At 41.3% G+C, this 27,497-nt stretch overlaps 1 protein-coding gene across 3 annotated transcripts in view; it reads left to right on the forward strand.

Annotated features, from left to right (window-relative positions):
• cdh4 (cadherin 4, type 1, R-cadherin (retinal)) overlaps window positions 1-27,497 on the forward strand; it is a 229,305-nt gene that overhangs the window by 119,225 nt on the left and 82,583 nt on the right. For all 3 annotated transcript variants that reach the window (XM_076883786.1, XM_076883788.1, XM_076883787.1), the window contains one exon: window positions 24,818-25,044. In XM_076883786.1, the coding sequence (XP_076739901.1) occupies window positions 24,818-25,044 (227 nt within the window). The remainder of the gene's footprint in view (window positions 1-24,817; window positions 25,045-27,497) is intronic.

Consider the following 27,497-nt stretch of genomic DNA (forward strand, 5'->3'; position numbering starts at 1 on the left):
GTTGGCATGGAGACATATTCAGAGTGAACAGAAAAGAGCAAGAGCAGTAACAAAACATCACGTCAGATGTTTCTGAAGCAAAGGTACATATGCATTTATTCTGTACTTATGTAAGACTTAATGCTCAGTTTAACTCAACTACTGGAAGGAATTTACAAGGAAGCAGATGAGGTGCTTTTTATATCTAGCTACTTTGTTCCAGTTTTCTTGTCAGTGACTTTTTACCTTCTTAGGTTTCCCTGCTTAAGTCTCTCACGCATCCCCTCACGATGCTCCTTGCACAGAATGCATGTTGAAATATTTATAAATCACACTTTTCTCCCTTATAGAATTACACCCAAAGTCATTTTAAATTTCAACTATTGCAATCGCAGACAAAAAATTGACACTAGACTAAAGTGTCCAAAAAAAGATAGAAAATACAGCCATTTGAGGCAATTTTGGGCATATCATCAGCAGACCTTCCATATATTTTTGGTTATTTGCAGTTAGTGAGAGCCCAGATTGCAGATTCAGAACATGCAGGTTGGATTATACATTCAGTGTGGCCTGGGAAGTTCTCTGCATCCCCCAAGAGGAGCTTGAGGTCATGGCTGTGGGGGACATCTACACTTTTCGCTTAGTTTGCATGGATGGAACAAAACCTTTGGTACTTAGTAAAAACAGTCCAAGCAAAACCTTTGCAAGGTTATGAACCTTAATTTGCCTTCAGCCAAATTGACCTGTTTGAAAGGAAACAGATTTAAACTCTCAGCGCAATGATTCCCTAATGGATATACACGAATGAAATTATATAGCTGATGTTTATTCACTACAGGAGACCTTGCCAAAGAGACTGTTATTAGCAGGGTTCTATCTTTGTATATTGTAAAGCCTACTGTCCATTTCTCTTAAGCTACCTAACATCCCTGAAAACAATGAAGTGTGTACAATGAAAGCACATTGGAATCTGCCTTAATAAATATCTACGTTAATCTACAACAAATTTGATATTGAATGTCCAACCCATAGCACAGAGAGAACAGTCCAGCTCCCGCTTTGCTGTTTTATCTGTGCAGACACACTGCTGCAGGAGAGGGAGAGTTTCTATGGTGAACCTCATCCTTGTCTAACACTGAATAAGCTAGGTAACTGTAATTAGCAGATGTAAGGATGGGCACAATTGAAGTTAATTAAACTATCCATCCATTCGCTTCCGCTTATCCTTTTCAGGGTCGCGGGGGGCGCTGGAGCCTATCCCAGCTGTCGTAGGGCGAGAGGCAGGGTACACCCTGGACAGGTCGCCAGTCTGTCGCAGGGCTAACACACAGGGACAGACAACCATTCGCACTCACATTCACTCGCACATTCACACCTAGTGGCAATTTGGATTATCCAGTTAACCTAGCCCCACAAGCTGCATGTCTTTGGACGGTGGGAGGAAGCCGGAGTACCCGGAGGGAACCCACGCAAACACGGGGAGAACATGCAAACTCCACACAGAAAGACCCCGGCCTGATGGTGGAATTGAACTCAGGACCTTCTTGCTGTGCGGCAACAGTGCTAACCACCGTGCCACCGTGCTGCCTAGTTAATTAAAGTAAAAAATAAAAAAAAATCACTGTAGTGAAATTGCTTGACTCCTTTTACTAATCTTTGCTGTTATAGTTCTTTAAACATATAATTATACTTTTTCAAGCCGTTGCAACCAAAAGAGTTGTAGCTTGTTTTGAAGAAAACCTAATAATATGGAATAGATAAAATCCCCAGTGTTTAGTCGTAACGAGCTGGGCTGGCATTACTCTGAACATATCATGCTGCTTAAACAGGAACATCTGGGTACACAGATGGGTAATTGCAGTTATAAAATATTACTCTGCAAATTGTTGTGAAACGATTCCATCAAATGCAGGTATGGAAGGTATATTCCAGTGTTTAAGTACATTGAGAAAAATAACAGAAAATTAGCCATTTGTCGTCATGTTGGGGTGGCTGTAGCTCAGGAAGTAGAGCAGGTCACCTACTGATCGGACAGTTGGTGGCTCGATCCATGGCTCCTCCAGTCTGCATGTGAAGTATCCTTGGGCAAGATACTAACCCCAATTTGCTCTCCGATGCATCCATCGGAGTATGAATGTGTGTGAATGTAGTTAGACAGCACTAAGTATAGAGAAAGTGCTTGTGAGAATAGGTGTGACTGGTTGAATGTGGCATGTTGTATATAGCGCTTTGAGTACTCCGGGAGAGTAGAAAAGCGCTATATAAGAATCAGTCCATTTACCATGTTTATTTACATGCACCAACTGTGCTGGAATCAAATATAAATAGTAGACAGATTTAACTAGCATACCACTTAGGCCCATTGCTTTCAACCTGAAATATAAAGCAAAGAGACTGTGAATAAGCACACTAACTTTCAATGTTAAGTGCAGACAAACAGACATTTGAAAATATTTTCAATTTCTTTTCTCATGTAGAGACGTCCTTGTGTTTTGACACAGATCCCTCTGCTTTTTTTTTTTCATCATATTGAAAAAGAAAACTGTCAAAGAAAAGTGGAAAAAAGGATATTTAAAGATTTATGTAGGAACTAGTAACATGTACACCTACTGTAGACACTACAGGGTGGCTACACCCAATGCTCACTACTAGTACTATAGTATACCAACAGTATAATGGATACATTAAGTAGTTAATAATGGTTAATTCATGGCTATAGAATAATAAGCTGCATGATATTTCGATCTTTGATGTGACTGAATAATCTTGCCACAACTCTTGAATAGTTTCACATGAATAGAAGATAAATGCAGCCTCAGAAGTTTGGAAAGAGTTTAAACAGTGAAGCGAAATAAATATGAGACGTCCTCTATGCACTGAATGCATCATGGCCTCTTGTGGTCATTAATTGAATTCATGATTGCAACAGTCTGCATATGAAACACCATTTTATTTTTTTTGCTTTAGTAGAGTGCTGACAGAGCAGAACGGTATGTGTAAATCTCTATCAGCTGTCACTTTTACAAATATTGGAGATTTGGTGAAGTTTTCTTTTATGATATGTAAACCATTGATCTGATGTTTATTTCTATTAGATTTTGAAAGCATGGCCAAAAATAATCATGCATTTGCCGTTGTCCTGATCTGCAGTTAGAAGTGTTCAACTTCATTTGGAGAAATATTTTCTAACTGTTGTTCAATCTTTTATAGTTTCCGAGGACCCAATAAGATTGTCCGTCCAATGACTTCTCTGAACTGCCACCATGACGTTCACGTTTTGGGGGTTTACTGCTAAATGCTGAATGGTTTGCCATAAAGTCTGGTTCAGGCACTTATGTCTCCCCCAGGAGGAACTGCAGTAACACTGGTGATCCTCTGCCTTGCATGTAGCATCAACGTTATGTGTAAGTCAACAGAGGTTGTGTGAAGACTGACAAAAGTACATGTGGGTGCAGGTTAATGGTGGACAAATGGGTAAAACTGTGTACTCTATAAACATATATATTACATGTTTACATATTATTTTTGAGAGGTGCTGTTTGTGTTAGGTTTTTGTAACTAAACTACTTGATTGAGCCCTTTTATACTAAGTCGCAAAATTGTGACATCACAGTGGAGTTTAGTCCTAATGAAGCATTAATCAAATCAACATGGAGATATCAGTTTGTGCTTGGTTTTGTTGCGTGTTCGACATTTGTGAACTAAAGTGTTTGAATGACAACTTAATCCTTTTTTGTTTAGTCCAAAAATCGGTTTGGATTTGCAAAAGTCCAAATCTACAGAAACAGACCTGATCCTATACAGCAAAACCAACAGACAAGTCCAGACACCGTCGGCTGTCTCCCACTCCGGCCAAATGCCGACGTCTGCTCTTTTGATAGTAGAGCCCTGAATTTTTAATGAGCTTTTATCACCATTCAGAATAGAGGAGCAGAAAAAGCACCGGAGCCGCTCAAGTCAATTTCAATATTCCTGGATCACTGTCTTTGCCTTGTTCTCACCGTGCTTTCATTATCTCCACCTCCTTCAATTTATTTTTATCTGTGAGTAATCGAAGGGGCCAGTAATTGAGGAAAATGGGGCAAAAGAATTCCTTCTCGCGCGCGTGTGAGGAAGGGGAAGTTTGACTTGGCATGCAGACAGGAGACGGGGAAAATTCACACACCACAAAGAGTGCTCCTGTTTTTTTTTTTTGTTGTTGTTTTTTTTTTTGTTTACAGCAGCCAAAGATGGACTCATTCTTCCCTTTGCTCTCCGCGTCTCGCTTAAGGCAGGAGAGAATGGAGAGAGTTTGAAGAGCTGACACAATGAGTCAGAGCGAGGCGAGAGTGAGTGTGAGGCAGAGGGAAGGGTGGTAAAGGTTTAGGCGTCTGCACTGACAGCTTTCTCCTGCAGCCTTGACAGAGCTTTGTTGAGGATCCCGGGTTTCACCGCTGCTGCCGCCCCGGGGTTTCAATGATGTTGCTGCCGCAGTAAGCGCCCAGACCTGACCTTTTCATACACACCGTACAAATATCCATCCTTCACATCGCAAATGCCCCTCCCCACACAGACACACACACACAGATACACACACCCTGTGTCATGTGTTGCCAGATGACCCCCGCACCGTCAGTAAAACGTCATCACAGACCACTTCTCCCATGAGGCAGGAGCTTGGCGGAGCAGCGGCGAGGATGGCCATTGCCATCTGTGCCCCTGCAACAGATGCTGCAGACAATACAGAGACCTCATGTGTCACACCGTGTTTCATACACAAGGCTGACTGTAATGCCCCGTGCAGGGTATTAGTTCGGGTGTGTCAGCACGGTGGAAATTGGTTGACTATTTCTTTTTCTTTTTTTGCTTCATACCGCAAACTAACTCTGACATATTGAAGCTGTAAACCCCATTCTGTCTCTCTCATTTCTCTTCCCCGCGCCTGACTGTCTCCCTGTCTGTCACTCCATCATGTCTATCTCTCCATCGCTCGCCGTCTCTCCTCCTCTCCATCTTTGCCTCTGCCGTCTCTCTCTCCCTCTGCCGCTCGCCAACTAAGCAAGAGCATGAAAAAAATGACCAAACACGCCGGCTGTCTCCGAATTCATTTTTAAGCCCCATGCGCTCCCGCCTTCCTCCCCGTCTCTGCCTTTCCTCCACCTGCTATATTCCTCCTCCGCTGCTCCCACACAGGATTAAGCTTAAATGAGAAATGTATTGTTTCCTTCATTCACTCAAGTCAAAGAGTAATTGAGTTAATCTGTCTGACGTCTGTCTGTTGGGGAGCAGCAGATTACTGCCTCTGTTGGCAGAGATGGAATCATAGCTTTAAAAGATGGAATAAAAATGTCACTGAGTCTTTAATGACAGTCAGCTTGACATTTCCCAGCAAGCTTTTCATGCGAAATAGTCAGAATTGTATTTCCCCCCCTCTCCCTCTACAACAGAGACAAATGTCATGTCATCCCATTTTTTTTCCATCATATGATGTCTCTAAACCTTTATGAACACTTTATCAACTCGTGTACTGTAAATCACATAATATAGCAAAGATTTTGACTTTTGCGTTGGCAGTTTTAGAGCAGAAAAACTGTGGGTCAGGTTGGTGGGAGCGATAGGCTTCTTTACATGATATCCGTGTCATCATTCTGCAGGTCCCCCCGGGAAAATCCAAATTTCTCTTCAGCCTAAAACAAGCCGACTTGATTATGTTGACATTCAAGTGAAGAGATGAATATTTGTCATCTCTTCACATCTGACAACCTTGCAAATTTGCCTGTGTGCAGGAATTTGCTTATCCCACCTAAACAGTTACTATGCCAGCATTGCAATAGCACCTAATGGATTTCACTGCTCTGTTATTGCTGAACACACACATAGTTACGGGGTGAAAGACAGCCTTTTTCTTCTGTGCTCAGCAGAAAGCTTAAGTTCAGTTTTACAATTCCTGGCAGCATCATTTGATTTCATTTTTTTGCAATACTGTAAACGTTTTTTCCTGGAGGCTTATTCCTTCATTGTCTGATTGGAAGTGAGAAGAGATGTGTCAAAAGCTAATGGGGGTCTATCGAGGCGCCGGTCCCAAACTCCTGTGCTGCATTTGTTGGAGGAAAAAATCCTCTGATCGTATACGTATCGCTCAGATGAGGGCAGCAGAGTGGAGCGTTGGTTAGCACCATAACCTCAAAACAAGAAGGTTGTGAGTCTGACCAGCAGCATCGAATCAGTGTTTGGGGTCTTTTTGTGTGGAGTTTGCATTTTCTCTTTGTGGCTGTGTGGTAACGGTAATACCGGTATAATGTTAGGCAATGATAAGAAAATGAAATATTGCGATAGAATATGGGTAAAACACGCATGCGCAGTGCCTTTGTTTTCATATGCACATGGCGGGAAAAGCATGGCGGCGACGGAGGATGAGAAGGGCGAAAGCAGGTCGGTGAATGAAACAGATGAACCAGAATTGGTTTGTAAAAATGGTTCAACTTCAGTGGTGTGGAACTGGTTTGGTTTTTGTCCGTCAGATAGCCACCAAAGTTTTTTGGGTTTTTTTTGTAGAACATGCAAGCGGGCCGTCGTTATTACCATATTTTTTTTGGACTATAAGGCGCTCTTAAAAGCCTTTTACTTTCTTTAAAAATCGACACTGCACCTTATAATCTGGTGCGCCGTATGTATGAATTCTGGTTGTGCTTACTGACCTCAAACCAAATTTATGTGGTATACGGCGCTCAAAAATCTGTCCAAAAATGTTTTACTACAACTTTGGTAAGCTACGAAGCCGCGCCGCTTCCTGGATTGACGGAGCATTATGGATACTGTAGTCAGGAGCCTCACAGAGTGATACGTCAACATAATATTACCGTATTGTGTGTGTATAAGGACCCAAAATGGCACCTGTTAAGAGACATGCGTATAAAGCATATTTTAAACTCAGGGCTATCAGTATCGGGCAGTAGAACATGGGAATAGAGCAGCTGCGAGGGAATTCAGCATTAATGCATCAATGGTACAGAAGTGGAGGAAGCAACTGACTGTTTTGTTTTGCTTAATGTACCTTATAATCCCGTGCACCTTATGGTCCGAAAAATATGTATTTGACTTATTTATTTGGCACACTGCAGTTTCATGTTGCAAAGCACCTCTTTTTAACTTTTGTGGATATTATACATGGTTCTGCTCAGGATATGTCAGCCCTTTTCCATTGGAAATGCCTTTTTGGTTAAACTGTCAGCAAGGAATTTGCATTTGCACTGTTAAATTTTTATATGGCTTTAATGCACATAAAAAACAGCTGCTCGTTTAAGTGCAAAGAAATTGAGTTTTTTTTTTTTTTTTTGCACCAATAAAGTTTTGGAGTTGTAAAGTATTTTGTCGTGCGTCAATTATATCGTCAGTTATATCGTTATCGCAAATTTTCAAATATATATCGTGATAAATATTTTTGGCCATATTGCCCTGCTCTACTGTGTGGGCATGTTGGTTTAATATGATTCTAAACTGGCCGTAGATGTGAATATTTCTCTTCACGCAAACCATTATTCTGCTCAATACAGTCAATTCCTCCTGTGTATTTCCGGCCACTTTTTCACCACAGATTTTGAATTTGTCAGAGAATAATGTCTTAATACAAGGAAAAATAATCATAGATCTGATAGACTAAAGGACTTACAAACATCAGCAGATTCCTGAAGAGAGATCGCAGGAACTATTGGAATGTTCAATACTTGAAGGACAAATATATTTGTTGCTGCTGTGGTCAGTTTTATTTTTATTTTTCAAAGAGGCAACCCAAGAGGGAAAAAAGTCCCTGGATTTATTTGTTGTATTTTTTTTTATTTAAAACACCAAGTTCACAACAGGTAATTAACACATAATGCACTAACACAAGAATATATGCTGGCAACAATTTGTGTCAGTTTTGTTGGTTGTGTCACAAACCCTAGGAAGATTCCCCGCAGAGGTCTAAAGCAGCCCTTAGTCCTTAGACTTGTGACTGTCCAGGGTGTACTCTACCTCTTCCTGATAGACTCCATCCTCTCTGGTTTGGATAACCGGGAGAGAATGAATGGATGACTGGACAGATACATAATGTTTATGAAAAGTAGCCAAGAAAGCTATGTGTTTTGCATAGATTCATAAGCTAGAGGACTAGTGTTACTCTCATTTTCGAATGGTAAATATAAACCAACAACTAGTGCCCAGTTAGCTTGCTTAAGCACTGGAATGGGAACCAACAACAGGGAATCGGCTGTTTCTGCCCAAAGGCGGCAGAATCTGCAGGCACCTGTACCGCTTATTATCCAGCATATTTTACTTTGTTTGTGAAAAGTATAAAAGCAACAGTTACTAAAAACAGGAAATTATATCACATAAACCTTTGCATGACAGCATTTGTATTAATAGAAAGTGTTAATTAGCAAGCTTTAAACACGATGCTGCTGTGTTTGTTTTTCTCTACCTGTTTCAATGTGTTTTCCAATTCTTATGCAAACTAAATACAAGCACTTATTTAGCTATTTAACCCTGAACAGAAAAGAGAAGTACATTTCCCAAAATGTGAAAGTGTGCTTTTCACTGTTTTCGACAACTGCCTGCTTGTTGTGTTCCCGTATTATTGATCATGAGGTCATTTTTAAATCTCTTCCTCGCCGTGGCCGCCCAAATCAAAATGTCCCAGACTTGATTTTTAAAACATTTGTCTACATCTTTATTGAATTTCTCGACCTGTGCATGTCAAGGTCTCTTCATTACCAAGGTTTCCTGTGTGTCTGTGCTATGACTCAGATCCAGGCAAACTTTAAAAAGAGTTAACAATGAACCAGAAGGCTGAAAGACCAAAATCTGGCCTACATTGACTCCTTCAGCAAAGGAGAAAAAAAAGCGAAAGCATAAAGTCTCTAAAGTGAATTGAAAGATCATTGGCACAAGATATAAAATAGAGACAAAGAGGATAACACGCACGCATACCTTCAGTGGTGCCGGCACACCTCCATGTGAGTAAATATAAAGTGGATCAGTAGAATTAAGTTTCCTGGAGGAGCATTTGGCAGGCTGAGTAGGAGAAACAGGTGCTTCTGTTTAGAGGTAGATGAAGAAGGAACCCTCTGTTTTCCCGCTTTCCCCCTTCCCAACAGTAAACATTAATTATCCTGACTCTCTAACAGGTAGGAATTTATAAAGAAGTACTGCACGTTGAATGCTTAGCAGTTATGGAGCCCGTCCTGCGCCACCTGCCCCACTCCAGATACATCAGCATTTTCTCTTGCCATTCCCTGGGCTTTTTCTCCTGGGTCTCTGACAGCGATCAGGGGAGTTGTAGCATCGCTGAGCTGAACAGTGCTGACAAAGCCAAAAGGCTCTGCACTTCAGGCTCCGGAGTGGCTGGATCGATGTAGTGCCATCACTGTGGCCTGGGGGAACGGCTGCCACCATCCTTCATACTGCACTGGATGTCCTCATCTGCCTCTCTGTCACCTCTGCGCCTGCAGCACGCCGGCGAGATTTACGCGAAGCAGAGATTCCAAATTCAGACATACGTTATAGGTTAGCGAGTTACAGCGCATAACACAACGCTGTTTGGTCAGCTCAGATAGGCTCTGCGTCTGAGACGTTCATCATTTGGAAAGTTTAACACCTACACTGACAAATAGATGCTGGCAAGAGAGTCAAACTCAGTTTGGATTTGGCATGAAAGTAAAGCTCAGCAATTAATTTGGTTTTTTAAAGCCCGAAGCTGTGATTGCTGTACGGCTGACTCCTCCACCGCAGACCTCGTTTACATAGTGATTTGCAAGTCTAAATATACTTTTCACATTTACAATTATTGCTTGATATTGTTGTATTATCGCAGCACTTAATTTCACCTTGAAAGTTTGCGAGAATGTGCAATGTTTGTAAACACGGTGAACGGGGGGGGGGGGGGGGGCAGATAAACAGAACAAGACTATCCAGGTGATAATTACAGCAGCGTATGTCAGCATAATGAAGACCCGCGCCTTCTAAACAGCTTCCTCTGGATCCGTGTTTTAAGTCTGCGTTGCTTTTCTTTGACTCGAGACCTGTGGCAAGGAAATGGGATAATCATGATAGCTGAATAAAGAAAACTGACCACGGACTGAAATGAAAGGAAACCTTATTCTTCCATGCTTTCAGTGCTGTTAAACTGCTAATTTAATTTTGCTGCTTTGAGAGACGGGTCCTTAGTGTGCTGTTGTGTTGTGTATTCAGAACTGCTCTGGCTGGTTGGGTTTTAGATCCTCAAGCTTTAGCTGGTGAAAACAAAATCTATCCAACTTCTCCAGGGGCCCCAGAGTAAAATTTTAGAAGTGGTTTGCCAGTCTGGCAACCAGCCATCAGCTTATGGTTGCCAAACAACAGAATGAATGGTGCATATTAATTGTAATAGGAACGATTATTGTTCTGTGTAATTATAGCCAATATTTAATTAATGGAAAATGATACCAGGATAATTGAAACATATTTTACTTAATATCTTACTTAGAGCTTTCTGAATCTCTAATCTTGTGTCCTGCTGCTTTTCTTTGTTTTTTAGAAGACGTGTTTTCAGCATTTTTAAGCCGACAATAAATCAAGAAGACTCCACGCTGGAATTTTTCAGAGTAATGTATCAATTTGTGAAAAATTAAATTAGAATTTCATTTATAAATTCAAATTAAAAAACAGTTACCTGCTTCGGAGATGGATTAAATTAAAATTTTATCAAGCACATCAAGTAAGAAATACCAAGATTTTTTTCTTATTTTTTCGGTTTGGATAATGTAGTAAACGGTTCTGTTGAAAATGGAGCTTCATTCATTTAATTTTTCATCTGGTGGACTGACCGCTTCTGTCTGCGGTTCATCAACACTGCCTTTCCTCCCATGTGAACATCTTTTTATGTTCAAACAGAGCTGCCTCCACAGGTTTTTTCTTTGTTTTGTTTGTAAGAGCGATAATCCATTAAACAGCAGCACTCTTGAATGCTTAGGCAGAAGATGTACTAAAGCGAAAAGATACTCAGGATTTCTCAAGAAAATTGTCAATAAAGCCAAACAGTGGCTTTGATATGCTAGGTAAAACTCTGAGGGTTCAGTCAGGAGCAGATAATGGACTCGGCTTATAGCTGCAGAGAACATAAACAGATAAAACATGTCCACTGTATGACCTACTTACAGCTATGCTGCACGTGCAGCTCCTGACTCTCAGGAACCTACAAAATCTACTTCAGATGTCACAGCACTTACAAATTTCTAATAAATAAATAAATAAATATGACATTTCTGTGTTTTTGCAGTACGGTGCATGCTGAAAGCTCACTACCACTGATAGTGAGCGTTCAAGACAACAACAGCACAGCAGTGATGGAGTTGGTGGTTTTGTAAAAAACAGGGGAATAAAAAAGATTTTTGATATTTGAACTTAACAATAAAAGAAAATCAGTATTTTGTACACACACTGTTGTTGGACGGGGCCGCCCACAGGCATTTACAAATGCCAAAGTATATTTGGCAACCTCTTTTAGTATTTCATTTTTTTCATCCGTCCAAGAGAAACACTCCATCCAAGATCGATTGGAAATGTCCTGCTTGATTTCAAAGTTTAGGAACGGCTAAACATCCAGTCAGCAGGCTGAGCGGGACACACCGGCTCCCCTTAAAAATTACAGTCCAGTTTTGAATTTTGGTTGTATCTTTTTAATGCCTCCATATATCAGTGAGCTACTAAAAACATCGATCTCTGAGGTCTATTAGATCTGTGTTAAAGACAAAAGGTGTCTGTGCTTTTGAGGTTGTCATGCCAAACTGGACCTAAGATCCGTGGACACACATGAAACTAAAGGCTAGATTTTATTTAGCTTTATCTATTCGTACTATTTTAATTGTTGTTTACCAGTTTCAGTATTGTAAAGCGCTTTGTGAATTTGGTCCTTGAAAAGCTCGACACTGCACAAGTAAACAGTACTTACTTCTTGTCATTCATCTGCCTCTTTAGAGAGTCTCATCTCGCAGCTGCAGACTCTGGAGGTGAGCTGAGCAACTTCTCACACATGATGGCTTATTTATAAAATGTAGTTTTATTGTTATATTTTTGGTATTGGATTTATTGTACAGTATTTTTGATTTTTTGCTTGGTGGGTCAGATACATTCAGCCCTAATTTTCCATAAAGCTAATTGCAGTAACTGAGTAGTTAGTAACTAAGTAGGAATATGACTGGCTCTCCAACAAGCACCAGTAGAGCTGCTCTTTTTCTGCTGCAAATGGCCAATCCTGAAGCAGATTTTTTGATGCCAGCCAAAAGCACTTTCAGGCAAGGCAAGAATAGCCCACATCCTATATGGTGAGCTGCTTAAGAAGAGCAATTAAGCCTATACCCATTACTTGTGTGATAACACATATACCCATTCTCACCTGATAACCTAAACAGCCTGATTCTTTAATGATTAATGACTTGTCTCCAGCTAATGTTTTTTTATCACAAGGTCATGAGTGATGTATTATCAGTTAATGAGAAATACAGAAATGTCTAGTGCGAGAGAGGCGGGGGAGGAGGTAAACACACACACTGAGACACTCTCATTTGACCTTTCAGACGAGTTTTTTTCTGACCTGCGGCGAGTTGTCCTGCAGTGATAAGAATAATGGTTTTGGCGCCATGGTCCGGGGAGACCGACCTCCCATTCCACCCTAGTAGATAGCTGAAAAGAGAGGTTCATCTTTTTCCTATTGTGCCTTCTACATCTATAGCGACGAGGCTTAATACTGGCCACCTAAGGGACAGCTCTTATGCTCATATTGAGGACCACTGCAGATCTCTGATAACTGTCACTAGGGGACCTATATGGGAAATGCTGGAGGAAAAAAAGACACTTGGCTACATTATTTATAAATCATGCAGCAGAAAAATGTAGTACAGACTTAAGGGGAAAAAGTACTTTTATGGCTGGATTGTACCATTCTTGTGATGGGATTTTGAGACATGTTGACTTTCTCTAGTGGGGAAAAAAGGCGCAATAGGAGTCCACTGATATCCTTCATTATTTAATTTCACTTTAGGTCAGAGCTTCACTTGAAGCAATGAATGAGTGTGAAAGAGTCCTTGTTGAAACTCTCCTGTCACTATCACTGTGATCTCCGCATTTATTGCACAGCGTTGGGCTGTCGGGGACATCAAACGTTTTAAAGAGGAAAGTGGAAAATGTTAGGTGCAAATGTATTAGTCGTGTTTTTAATTGAGTTTTCTGGAACAGGCCAGGGTGACTTCAAAGCAAATAGCTGTTGAAAGAAACTTAAATTTTAAAGGAAGGCTGTGCTCTGGAAGATTCAAGCTTTTTTTTTTTTTTTTTATTCGAGTACATATGCAAATCCAAGCTCAAACTGGGACTGTGCAAATGTTGATTACACAGGATAAAATACTTTAGCTACAGTGTGGTTAGTCATAAATGCTTGCTTTTATCATCCACCGCGCTATTTACGAAGCAGCGTACTGTATATTTGCTGCTGGCTTTCATTGAAAGCGCGAGATAGTAATTTTATATGAACAATGGATGAAATGAGTATGTACGGCGATGTCGCTCAAAGTGACACACCCTCAAACAAAGTCAACCATCTCTGCAGCTTCCCTCGCTTCTGTGGTTTTATTCTTTCAGCCTGTTGCTTCTGGTTTTGCAGTCAGCAGCTGTATTGTCTTTGTTCCTGCTCTTTTGCTGTTCTGTTGTTCTCATAAGCAGCGTTCCCAGCATACACTCAATTGGCAGCTGTGTTTGCTAACACAGTCTTACTAACTAATTGCACGCTAATTTCTCCTTACAAAATGCCAGAAAGATCAATACTGTAACTTTAAGAAAGTAGATTATTGACTAACTGATAGATTTACTTACAGTCTGTCTGTGTTTGTGTGTTTTCTTTCTAAAATTCCTTTTGTTTATTTATTTCTGTGTTAACTTTACTGGTCTTCACTCGAGTATGCCTTTAGAAACACTGTTCCGAGGAATCAGCTTTGTTGGTTTGACATTAAACGTAAAATGGTTTCTCTTTGAGCCTGAAGCGCAAGGCATTGATTCCTGTTTTGACTTTATCTCTGAGGCTTATGGCACAGTGTTACTGGCTGAAAAAGCAATTATCTCAATAATGACAACATTAGCACCCAGCTCACAACAATTTGCTCTTATAGTCCACGTGTCTGTGATCAGGGACATTTACTTTGCAGGCTCGGTTAAAACCAGAAACCACATTTGTTTGCTGGTTGACCAAGAGGATACTTATTATTCAATTCCCGTGCACCAGAATCGACATAAGCTTTTCAAACACAAGTAAACCCACTGAAAAAAAGGCAGCTGACATCTGTACTATTGCCAGGGAAAAATTTGTTTTTCCGATTTCACAAACCTTTTCCAAAGCCGTGCTGCGTCATGTGTAATTAATAGATATTTTTGGCTTCTCCACCCTGTGTTTGGGCAGGTGTCAGGTGTTTCACAGTGTCTGTTTGCACTGAAAAATGTCACAGTGTGGATATAAATTCACACAGCTGACAGACAGCTGCCTACCACGGTTATACCATATTGTCATAACGCTGACATGTCATACCATCGCTCTTGAAAAAATGGCCAAAATTAGCAGGTCCACCAAGGCGACACAATGAGTTATTTTCCTTTGGAAAGACAAAAGGAAGATGTAAAGTGGGTGTTTGTTTGTTTTTATTAAATATAAAACAGGTTTTACTTTCACAGAATGACCTTCTCCAGTTTCATGTAGTAGCTGAACAATTATTATCTTAGGCTCTATGTTTCCATCACTCCTTAGATCGAACGAGGTGAAAGCTACCTGCTTTTGTAATGGCAAAGATCTTTCTTTTAACAGAAAGTGCACGACGTAGCGTGGCAGCTACGATGGCAGTCAGCGTAGCTAACTTTTGAAAGGGTCTCGATCTCCTTGTCTAAATATTTCCTCCCTGGTCACAGGAGCAGCAGACTAATGGCTGGCCATGACCTATCGTTTGCCCCCAAGGGCTTTGGAGTAGGAAACAGGATTAGAGAGGAATGGATGAGAGCTGTGGATAATGAAGGAGATCTGTCTTAAGTCTAATCATTGGCTTTAAAAGGCAAGATCTGTTGTAGAGTGAGGGTGCAGAGAGAAGATAAGAGCAGAGTTTCTTCTTGTGATTACACCCTTTTTTTTTAACAACAATTGAACATCCAGCGCGTTCCCATTGGAAGCTGCTCCATGTGCTGTTTTATTCAGTCTAAGCGAAACACCTTCTCCTTTAATTTACATAAATGTGGTGAAAGTGTAGTTTCGGTAGACTTGGATGAGACACCTCATTATTGAGATGTACTGATACACCTTTTATTACACAAATTTACTGTTGCCTTTTCCTCTGGCCTCCATTCCCCAAAATTAGTCTGTCAGGCCTAACAGAGATTTCTGTTTCTTTCTAAGTGTATATTTGTAATGCTAATTAGGGCAGTTGTAGGGAATCAAATCAAGATGCTGAACACAGCAGCTAAACAATCACCAGGGAAGGATGCAAACACTTTTATGCTAATAAAGAGGGGGAAAGATGGAGAGAGAGAGAAAAAAGGACCCACAGAGAAGAAATGGCTGCTGATCGCCTCAGTCAGCAGTTGAGGGTGGAGAGAGAGAAAATGAAAGAACGTTAAAAAAAAGGTAGAGAATTAAAAGCTGATTACCTAGTGAGTCTTTGGCTTTGGGGACTGAAAAGGGGGGTGGGGAGTGGATGAGGTAAGTGGGGGCTTGTGCAGAGGTAGTTATATTATTTATTTTAAAAAGGTGCTTGAAGGTAAACTGGCTGAAGACCAGTTAAAACTAACCAGATAAGAGATGCCACAGTTACATAGATGTTATTTCACAAAGAAAGACAAGACAAAACGTCTTCTTTGAGGATTTCATTATCGTCGTTATCCGGTTGAGTGAGGAGCACTGATATTTCCCAGAAGCCTCTTCTTTCCCCGTGATCCTTGCCCCTAGTTTGCTCACATTTCCTTCTTTGTCACTAGGCCCAGCTGAGGTTCCACTGCCTTTACTTTTGGCTATGTGCAATTATTATATTGTACCGGGAGATAACAGACGCTATGTAGCCTTGAGGCACTTTCTTCACTTCACCTCCTTAAAAGCAATATTGCTGTGATAAAGCATGGCTCTTTCTCTGCTCACGCTAAATCGAAAGGAAAGCCTTGAAGGCGAGGTCTGGTGAGTGGGAGCTAGATGAAAGAAATAAAAGAAAGAATCGGTTGATATGTTTGTGCAGCTTGCTGCGGTTCAAAAAAGAACATTTCTCATTACCATAACACTCTGGTATGGGCCAATAGCTCAATCGGGGGAATTTTTTAGGCGCTGTTTGTTGCCTTGATGCAAGTTTTCTGCAGAGGGTAGATTGACTGGGAGACAGATTTCATGGACTTGGTCTGATCTGAAATGACTGGGAAGCTACTGATGAGATGGTCAGCCAAAAGGTGTGCAAAAAATAAAAACAGAAATAAAAAATTGAGGATAGTGTGTGCTCATTAAACACAACAGTGTGAAATTTAAACATCTGCCCAACCTCAGTTAGACGCCTGACCGCTAAAAAATTTCTACCTGAAGAAACTGAAACAGTACAAGAAGGAAACCAGGAAAGGCACAAAAAGTGTTTCCTGGTGTGTGTAGACATCAAAGTTGATGTGAGAAAAAGAATTAAAGACCAGTAAAAACAAAGAAAGACAAGAAGTAGCTGATCCTAAAATCTTGATGCATGCTCAGTCATGCAGGTAAGTAAATCCCAAAAGGTTGATTCTGTTCAGAGTTCAGATGAACAGAATCAACCTTTTGGGGAAGCTGATCGTAACGCTCAAGATAAGAAACGCACTAAAGCCACTAAACAGCTGTGTCATCCATAATCTTTTGAATAAAGCCAAGAAATTAGACTGTAAGTGACATCCAGCAGTGACTAAAGCAAATTTTACTAAATAGGAATCGATCTATTTATTTATTTCCAGAACTTATTATATTTCTGTGTTTAGTCTAAATATGCTAAGCATTTAAAACTATCCATGATCACTAGGCAGTTCAGAAATATCTGGACCTTTTTTTGTTTCTGGTGAAACCCAGTAGGGACAGACTTGCTGGTTAGTGGGGGGTAGAAATGGGAGTGGTGGTTTCTCTAACACAGAGAGCCAGACAACCACATTCACACCTGTGGTCAATTCAGAATCGCCAATTAACCTAATAAGCACGTCTTTGGACTGTGAGAGTACCTGGAGAGAACCCACAGAGGGTGGCACAATGGTGCAGTGGTTAGCACTATCACCTCACAGTAATGGCTAAAAATCCACTGGCCTGCTGGGACCTTTCTGTGTGGACATTGCACTATCATTTTTAGCAGTGGTAGCAGTATTTAGTTTAAAAGTAGCTCTACTTGTGTTTGTAGAAAATGAACAATTTCAGCTAAGAAAATATTGGTGAATCGTGGATTTCTGAAACAGTTTATGTACAGGTTTATATACATGCACTGCTTGAGAATGCGGTCGGCACAGTGTTGACGACACCAGCAACTTGGCATCTTTTTATTTTTAATTTTTTATCTTGGCATAACCATTGAAAGGGTTAATCCCAGTACACCTCTGGAGACTTACTGGTGCCCCCTAGCTGCAGCATGCTTAGGTAATACCAAATCCACAAACAAAACCCCACACACACACACGTCTCCACACATCTCCACAGTGGAGAAAAGCTCCTGGGCTGAATGGTGGTGTATTAATCACACTGACGCCTGGCACTGCGATCTGTGACCCAGTCTTTTAATTGCATCCGCTCTGCTTTGCTCTCACTCTCCCTCTTTATCTTGCCTTTTTCCCCTTTCTCATTCCTCAAGCCTCCTCATGCCTGTGCCCATGAGAGGAGACTAATGCAAAGATAAGAGGAAGGGCTGCGGATGTGCAAAAACTCAATGCTCTAGCCAGAGTTCACCCTGCCAAAACTCACCGGACAACGAATGTAGCAGCACTTTGACATGCTGGGATATTAAGCGGGTAGCCCCCGCTCTGCTTCATCGCAAAGTGAGGCTAACCATGCAAAATGTTAACGTACAAGCGAGGCGGTGTTTGGAGAAAACAGATATCTGTGAGGAAACCTCCATCATCATTGAAACAGCGCAGAGCAGGTGGCCCACACAGCACCCAGATTGGATGTGTGGTTGCATGACCTACAGAGCTGCATTAAAAACACAGCCTGTATTGTGACAGGCCTTCTTTTACATCTGTTTCTCCACACCTGTGGGAAGTGGGAGGTTACAGAAGATAAGCAAAGGTGTAGTGGTGGTGAGAGGGGAAGGGACCAGGGCGGGCGGGGTCGTGGGCGGATTTTTTGGCCACGCAGATGAGACGGTGTGCTCTGAATGAAACAAGGTTTGGTTCAGCTCCCTAAGAGCAGCAGCAGCAGATAACAGGGATGCCGTGTTTAAAGAGTGAAACATGAGCACAGGCACAAATACAGGTTGACAGCACCTGCTCTTCCCACGCACGCACTTTTACACCTTTGCGGGACACAGTCAACGACACCCATACCCATTTATGCATCAGCGGTAATAATCGTATATGCAAAGAGCTCATGTCGCACACTCCCACTCCGATGTCCCTCTTCTCTCTCACTCTGTCTCTTTATCTCTCTCACGCTGGCTCCCTTTCACGCATAAGCACACACCGCGACACACACACTTGAGTCGCTGTGGTTTCTTTTTGTGAGAGCGAGCTGTCAGAGGGAACTGTGTGGGCTTTTGTTAAAACAGAGAACTGCAGAGGCAGAGAAATTCATTTCCAACTGCGGCAGGAAAAAAAAAAACGAAGCCTTTTCAGGAAAGTCACATTGTACCTGCAGTGTTTTAAAAACAGCAGCATGTAAATTGAATTAGTTATAAGCATTCCTGTGGGGGCACGGTGGGCTGGATTTCAAAAAGAGTTTCGAGGGTTGTGTTGTACTGCATGGGGCGCCTCAGGTTTTTGAGTACAGATGTACAAGATGCTTCACTTTAGGGATAAATCACCACATCAGAAAATATATTTTGCATCTTTACTTGCCAATCATGTCGGTTCCGCTGCAGATACTTTACCGCCCACTGAACGATGTAAACTTTTCTCATTCCCTGAATCTTGTAGGTGGAAAGAATATTACAACTCGGATTTTTCTCTAGTAACTTACTCTGGATGGATATAATTTAGCTTTTAGGTAAATACCTTAGTAGTTCAGTCTTTCTCTTTTGCGTATATATATATATATATATATATATATATATATATTTAACCTGTGCTGGAGGATTACATGCACCTCTGTGGGTTGTTTCAATAAAAGTTTCCCTATGAGAACAATTAAAATTGCTCAGCAGTCAAGCCGAAAACAAGGCTATTTCTCTTAGGTGCTGAGAGCTGACCTTTTAGGGATGAAGTGTGTTTTTCTTTTCCTTCTGAGGCCATTGGTATCAGCAGTGGATTCTTATGTGGAATTTAACGGCATAATCTCTTAGCTGGCAGTTTAAGCCTCTTGAATTTCATTTCACGGAGGCGCATCAAACGCGGTTTATCATTAAAAGTGTAATTAGTTTATTGCAAGTGTCTCTGCTTTATCAGCGTACTTGAAAACAAATGCTCAGCGATCTTAGCATTTATACCTTTTTTTTTTTTTTTTTTTTTTTTCTAAATGACATCAGAAACAGCAGTATGCGACATTACGTGATGGCAGAGCTTCAGTTCATCCTTTGTCATTTTTTTTTTTTTTTTTTTTTTTTTTAAATAAATAGGACAGGGGGAATGAATGAGAGAGAGAGGGGGAGAGAAAGAAAGAAAACCAAAGGGGAGAAGAGACGGTGAGAAGGGGGGGGAAGAGAGAGAAAAAAAAAAACTCCTGGGTCACCTGTATGGAGAAAAAAAAAAAAAAAAAACACAAACAAAGACAAACAGAGGAGACAGCAAACAACAAAGAGCAACATAATAATAGAGAAAACAAAGAGCATTTATACCTTTTGCTTAGCTGGCAATTAAAAAAAAATCAAGCTATCACTTCAAATGAAGTTTTGCACTTTTGCCAAAATTAAAAGTCACGAAATTCAGCTCATAAACGCATGGCCTATTTAATCACTCACAGCGAGCACATGCAATTTAAGCTACATAGGCCTCCGTCTTCTTCTTTTTCTTTGACCTGAAATTATTATTTGTTGGCATGCTTTTCAACTCCGTACATACAGTATGTTCCGTGTTTTTACCAGTGTTCGTTTACTCATCAGTGGGCTCTGTGCTCCTGTCTATCACAGCCTCAGCCTGGCAAAAATACTGTTATTTGCAAATTGAGTGGGTGGCGTTGATTTTCCTGTTGGCTTGAGGAAAACAGTGGGGTACCAGAGGGAGTGTTTACTTAGCACTCTGCCATGACTGTGATGAACAGCACCTTAACAAAAGCAGAACCATATGCTCAGTCTGGGCCTGTTTACTAGCTTTACACACAGCAGACCAAACTGTCAAGTAGGTCTCAGGTGACACAGATGAGATTTTCTTTAGGGTAAAAGTGTAAGTGTGTACATTGGGGTATTTTACAGTATGTTGCAGTCAGGCCCATCTATTATGCACGATGCATTTGTTGCCAGTGGCCTATTTTTTTGATGCTCTTGCAAATCTGTATTTATTACAAGCACAGCACAGATCAAATCAGGAGCAAACGCTGTGCATATGGGCTGAGGCGTGCAGATTAAAAGCAACAGTGATAGACAATATATATATATTATATATATATATTATATCTTGTAAAGCACTTTGTGATCTCTATCTAGAAATGTGCTATATAAATAAAATTTTACTTACTTACTTACTTACTTACAATAGAATAATAAAGGTTCTTCCATAAAGGCACGTCTATAAAAGACTCTAGAAAAGGATCATTAAAGTCATAATTACTTCTAAACCCAACTATGAAGTTTGTAAATGCTTAATTCACACTGACGCGACCTTTATTGTGATTTATTTATTTATTTTGCACCTCCTTTTAGCTCTGTTGTTTCTTTCCCCATTCTCTCAGCTCACTTTAACAATGGTAATAACTGTCCCACCACGGTGCCCATTTTTATGTCTGGCTGGGATATTGGCACAGACTGGCTGTCCCTCGTTGCGTCGGGGGAGAAAGTACCTCAGTCTGCGGGGAATACAAGAAGGGAGTGGAGAATGGATGAAGAGTGAGAGGAGGTTCAGCGAAGAGGAAATAAGAACAATGAGAAAAGGCGAATGAGGAGCTGTGACACTGGACTGCAGGGGAGCGCAGGAGGGAGGAGACGGTGACAGGATGTGAGGGGAGGCATTCACGGTCGACAGGTGAACACGGTGTAGGCGGTTGCATGTGGATGCGCAGAGTGACCTGCCATCCGCATTATGCGCATGTAATGTTTCCATACAAGAGTTGGATTGGACTCCTCTGCGGGATTGCGGTAGAGCTACAAGCAGGAAGAGACAAAGAGCATAAGTGCCTGTGTGTGTGTGTGTGTGTGTGTGTGTGTGTGTGTGTGTGTGTGTGTGTGTGTGTGAGTGAGTGAGTGTTTGAGTGGAGGACTCAGCGGTCGGTGGTCACGGCTGCTTGCCTGCTCTGTTTTACCCATTTCTGTGCTGCACCCGCTCTGTTGGACAGCATGTTCTCTGCCATGCGAGTCTAGAGAAAAGCAGCTGAGCACAATGACACCAACTTCAGCGGCCTGCCAAACATCTCTGTGGATGCCCTAAAAATATACGGGAGGCACAATTTGTGCACATGCACTCAGAGAAGCTTACATGGGGATGCACGGCGTAGCGTTTTCACACAGAAAGCCAACAGAAAAAGAAAAGAAAAGCGAACGCACTGTACAGATGGCAAACATACACAACCTTGGGCTTGTGGTTATCACACCCTGATGTAGAGGGAAGCAAGGCAAAGTACAAGGCCACATGCTTTCATATACACAGAGAGAAAAAAAGGGCAATTGACGCAACAGATCTTTGATTCAGAGGGTTGTTGCTGTAACCAGCAAGGCACAAAAATTGTCCCTTTCCTGCAGTTTTCTTTTGCTCGCTGATTTGCAGCTCCTGTGTTGGGGCTGTTTGAAGCGGCGCTACCAGATGTCCAACAGAGTCTAACAGAGTGCATTAGCCAAAACCCATCAGTGTCATTGCCCATTTGTGTTGTGCATTATTATAGTCGTCTCCTCTATCTCCTCCACTCAACCCCGGTGCTCCACATAAGCTGATCTAAAATCAGCATTGATTGTGTCTGCTGTAAATATGTAGGTTTTCTTTAATTAATAGTGTTTCAGGGTCATCAAACTAAGAAAACAGCCTCGAGCCTCTTTTACATTTATTTGTCTGGAGTCCAATTTTTCATACAAAGGGATGCTGCTGTTTTCCGAGCGTAAAATGACAAAGTAAATTACATGCAACATTAACTCTTTTTGTCTTAAAAACTAACGATTTCTTTTAGGAGCTGTGAAAACTGCTCCGACTGGGGGTTTATTTTCTTTATTTTGCTAAATATCTCCATCTTCCTTTTTCTAGCATGCTACAGTATCTTCCTCTCCCCCCTCTGCTTTTATGATACAATCTCTCTCACTCAGCCACACATACACACACACTGAGTTTCACTATCACTATCTAGTTGCAGCGTTGTCTCTTTGCTGCCGCTTTCATCTCTATTTTAACAGCGTGGCAGATCAGATCCCACCACCTGATTTGAATGTGCTTTGTGAACAGGAATTTTAATGAATAGAAAACCGTTTATGAATATCTCCACACTTAGTAGATGTGTCAGGAATCAGGGTCATAGTTCCAGCCCCAAGCGGGTACACAGCGTTGAATGGCAAACTGAGAGCTGGCCCGATGCCCCCGAAAAAGAATCAAAGATACAGCTCTAATAGTGTTCCACAATGGCAGTGCCTCACAGACCACATGTGTGTTCCCATGCCAACTGGCACCACCACAGCAGCACAAAAGGCAGCAGATTCAGGCAGACCCTTAGAGACCTCAGCGGTTTTATTGCATTAACATCAAAATTAATATATGCACCAGCTGAGGACATACATTCTCACACTAGCTGCACTTTGAACTTACTCCTACGTGCACGCACACACAGGAGCGCACGCATGCACGCACGCGCGCAAATTCATAAGCGGTGCCTTGCGCTGCTCGCGTCTTTAAGCCTCTCTCTTCTCCAGCTGCACCACAAGAGACCTGTCTAAGTGACAACAATTAGCCTGCTCAGTTCAAGCTAATTGAAGTCATTTACATAATACATGTCTGCCATCACAATTCATCTGTGCACAATTCAAGCAGGTCTGTGTCATATTGTCACAACCTGATGTTAAATATCCCCTGCATTGATAAATGATCCCTAAAGCGAGGCAATCATTTCGAACAAAGCTTATCAGTCACATAAGAACGTTCTCTACTGGTGTGTGTGTGTGTGTGTGTGTGTGTGTGTGTGTGTGTGTGTGTGTGTGTGTGTGTGTGTGTGTGTGTGTTTAATGAAAATATGGATTGCATTTGCCAACATAGACAGATGCACACATTGTCAAAACTGTGTTTACCGTCCGTCCCATTACGCGTGCAATTACTCAGAGGTTTAAAACAAGCGGCCTCATTTGTGTGATGCTAAGCTGCAGTGGCTCAGTAGATCTCATGCTTTATTAGCCTGTTGTTTGGGAGCTGCTTTTGACAGGATGCTGGGCGATAAATTAAATAGATGGCTTGATAAAAAGCTTGCTGTGCAGAATTCTTCATGCTGGATTTTTGAGAAATCGCACTGCCACTGCTCATAACAGATGATCTCTTCCCTGGGTGATTTATGAAATCAATTTGTCTTGTTATCAACAGCCAGAGTTTTGCTGATAACATCATAGCACATGCATTTCAACTCGGGGGTAAAGAGAGACAAAGGATGGCGTGTGTGTGTGTGTGTGTGTGTGTGTGTGTGTGTGTGTGTGTGTGTGTGTGTGTGTGTGTGTGTGTGTGTGTGTGTGTGTGTGTGTGTGTGTGTGTGCGCGCACACACGTGTGATAAAGTAATAGACATGTTGAAAATAATAATCAGTCATTCTCACTTTTGGTGTCATTGCATCATGCTGTGAATCAAGTGGAATTGGTGCCTTGAGTGTTAATTGAATTTGGCAATGGAATGAAAGGATTTTCCAAACTGTTATGTCTGTTGGTTTCTCTTTGTGTTTTGTGTAGTATAATGGCATATTCATGTCAGCTGTCACTGGAGAATCCGCACATGCACTCAGCAACCCAGTAGCATCTCTTCTCTGTGTCTCCATCTGATCTGCGCCAAGCATTTACATATGTAAACACCCCAACATCCCATCCAGCCTCCCATAATGCACATTGGTACATTACTCTGAATGCAGGGATAGTAGCTTGTGCGTGTGCGTGCAAACATAAGCTCCCTTTCTTTTGTCTCAGTGAAGCAGAACCCACCAAATGTCATTAAAGAGCCTTGCTCCACGTGAGCATTTCACTCAGTCTAGTCAGCTTAATGTATCTCGACCTCATCCTCCCGTTTCCCCCTGTAGAAGCAGAGGGAAATGCTATTTTGACATTGCGTAGTTTGGAAAAAGAATATGAAGAAGAATTAGGCTCCCCTCTTCCCCATGTGTTCCAGTTCAGGAGCAGATAAGCAGTTTGTTTTGCCGAAGATGTCAAAGCAGGGAATCAGAAGTGACAGCAGGAGGTATATTTCAAGATACGTCTTGATGGGTGCCGGTTAATCTTTAGCCTGCCAGATGTGTCAAGGATTGGCAAACACTTTTTTTTGGAGTAAATCTCACTGTGCTGCTTGCTAATTCTGCACCTCTTTTGCATTTCCTCCGCAGTAAAGTTTGAGGACTGCCAGCGCAACAGAGAGGTCGGCTTCGTCAGCAGCGACCCCAACTTTAGCGTGCGGCCCGATGGGACTGTGTATGCCGAGCAGGAGGTGGGCAACCTGTCAGAGCCTGTCCAGTTCATGGTAACAGCCCGGGGGCTCCATGACCCACACATCTGGGAGACCACTGTTAAACTGGCCCTGGCTGGACATCCACATCCTTCGCCATTCACAAAGGTAATAAGAATCTGCAAAGACAAATACAGGGTCATAACCTTCTATTACACTGGCTAATGAAGTGGGTTATTATCACAAGATTGACTATTGACAAAAACAAAAGAGAACGAAACAGGACAAAACAAAGGTGAAAGGTGTTGGGCTTGAGTAAACTTTTATATTTGGATGGCCCGTTTTACTCTGCTGTATTCAGTTAGCAATGGGTACTTGCTGCACCTGTAAGCTGTGAAAACTAAATCTGTCAGTTGCCTTAATGGGTGTCTTTTGGCCAGTGATTATTTTTAGCAGTTATTACTTGCAAAGAACAACATAGCAACATTTCTTTCTTTCCTTCTTTCCTTCTTGTCTATCTCTTGCACCTCTAGAGGCACAAAAAAGGCCATGGACAAAGATGTCATTTTTGCAGTTTTGCCTCTCTATATAACTACATTGGGTTTCAAATCAAACAGTGATTGAAGTGAAGACCTTCAGCTTTAATTCAAGGGGTATTACAAGAATTTTGCATTAATTGTTCAAAAGTTACAGTCATTTTTGTACATAGTTCCCTAGCGACAGAGGCTCAAGATTAATTGGACAAGCTACCATAATTGTAACTATAAGGATTGTTTTTAAGTCTCGAACCAACGGACACCACTACACTGTGTTTCCTCCCTGGAGATGCACTGCTAGACTTTTACTGCAGCCACCTTCACTTACTTGTTTGTGGGTCTCTGCATTTAGTTTTGTATTTAGAGACTGAAAAGCTCCTTGGGTTGACATGAGATCACGGATCAAGAATATCCGATGTCTTTGCCTTGCAAAGCTCAGGTTGTGTTACCTTTGCAGTGTGCTTTGGGTCATTATCCATTTGGACTATGAAGTGCTGAACAGTTTGCAGCATTTGGGTGAACATTAGCAGAGAGTACAGTCCTGTACACTTTACAGTTTATCCTGCTACTTCTATCAACAGCCACATCATCAGTGTTTATCATGTTTGATAAGTAATGCAGTACACTTTGGATCACGACCTGTTTCTCTCATCATTCTGATACAAGTTAAACTTCATTTCATTTGTGCACAGACCTTTCTTTTTTTGCAGAACTGAGAGACTCACTTGGGGGTTTCTATCAAAGTCTACAAATCATATACCTGCTTCCTCAAGGGTGTTTTTGACTCTGTAAAAGGCTATGAAGTTCTTTTTCTTGACCACAAAAATAATTCTGCGATCATCCACTTCAGCTGCCTTCTGTTGTCTTTGAGGCCCTTTTAAATACACCAGGTTTGGAAACTCTCGAATAGGTTTATTTTATTTTGGGGTTTTATATCAGCCTAATGATGAGCTTCCTACATAAATCACCACAAAAAGCTATAAAATACAAATTTGGCTCTTTGCGGCAACTTCAGATATTATGTCTGCTTCATTTGCCATGAAATAATAAGGGAGCAGGACCCATCTGGCCATGAAACTGCTTAATCAGTCAATTGTACAATTAATTTAGAGCCTCTGAAAAGGGAGGATTGTGCATAAAAATGGCTGTAATTCAGAAACAGGTCATGCAACAAAAATGTTGTTAAACCCCTCGAGTTAACGCTGAAAGTCTGCACTTTAATCCCAAAATGATTGTTTGATTTAAACCCCATTGTGGGGATGTTCAGGGGCACAACTGCAAGAATTGTGTCATTGTCCAACAAATAATGTATTTTATTGACTTAATAGCTCTGCATGTAGAGTGCTTGTGAAGAAAGTAGGTTATAAAAAAAACAAATCGTGGAAGTATGCGTGCAACAGATGTTCAATAAACATTTCATGTAACATGTTCTGCTGCTCGTCTAATTTCAAGATTGGAGCAACAGACTTGTGAAAATTAACATGGTTGGTTCAGTCTAATCAGCCAATAAACCGTGATTACAGATCTTTGCTTTAGTTTTCAGCTTTAATGGCTTACAAATGTTGAGAGCTAAACCTCATTATATTTAATAAAAAATATTCTGAAAGGATTTAGATTTCATAAGCTGATTTGAATCTGGAGTTGGTCTCAATAAAATGCAATCAGCCTGCAATCCAATTTTTTTATTTGTTTATTTTTTGCTCAGATATGCTTTTTTTTCATTAGATTTTTTTTCATTTGACTTTTATTTCAAAGTATCTCTGTGATAAAGGTTTCTATCCTTTGGTTAAGCTGAGGGTGAAAAGCAAGATCTTGTGTTTCCAGCTGTCTCTAATGTAAGATTTTAATCACAGTTTATGCACAGCAGTAAAGATGTAGTGCTTCGCTGTACGTGACAAGTAGACACATGGCCCTATTTGCTAACAAAGACTGTAAAGCTAGACGGGGCAAATGTATGGCCGCTGTTACCGGCTTCCACTGCTAGGCTGCACTTTGTTGAGCGACGAACCCATTATCGTTTTTCCTGCACTACTTGTTGAATGCCACTGGGCTTAATGTTCAGTCATGTTTCTAATCATGACAAAA

Source organism: Maylandia zebra, linkage group LG5 (assembly GCF_041146795.1).
Source record: "Maylandia zebra isolate NMK-2024a linkage group LG5, Mzebra_GT3a, whole genome shotgun sequence".
Classification (NCBI taxonomy): Eukaryota; Metazoa; Chordata; class Actinopteri; order Cichliformes; family Cichlidae; genus Maylandia; species Maylandia zebra.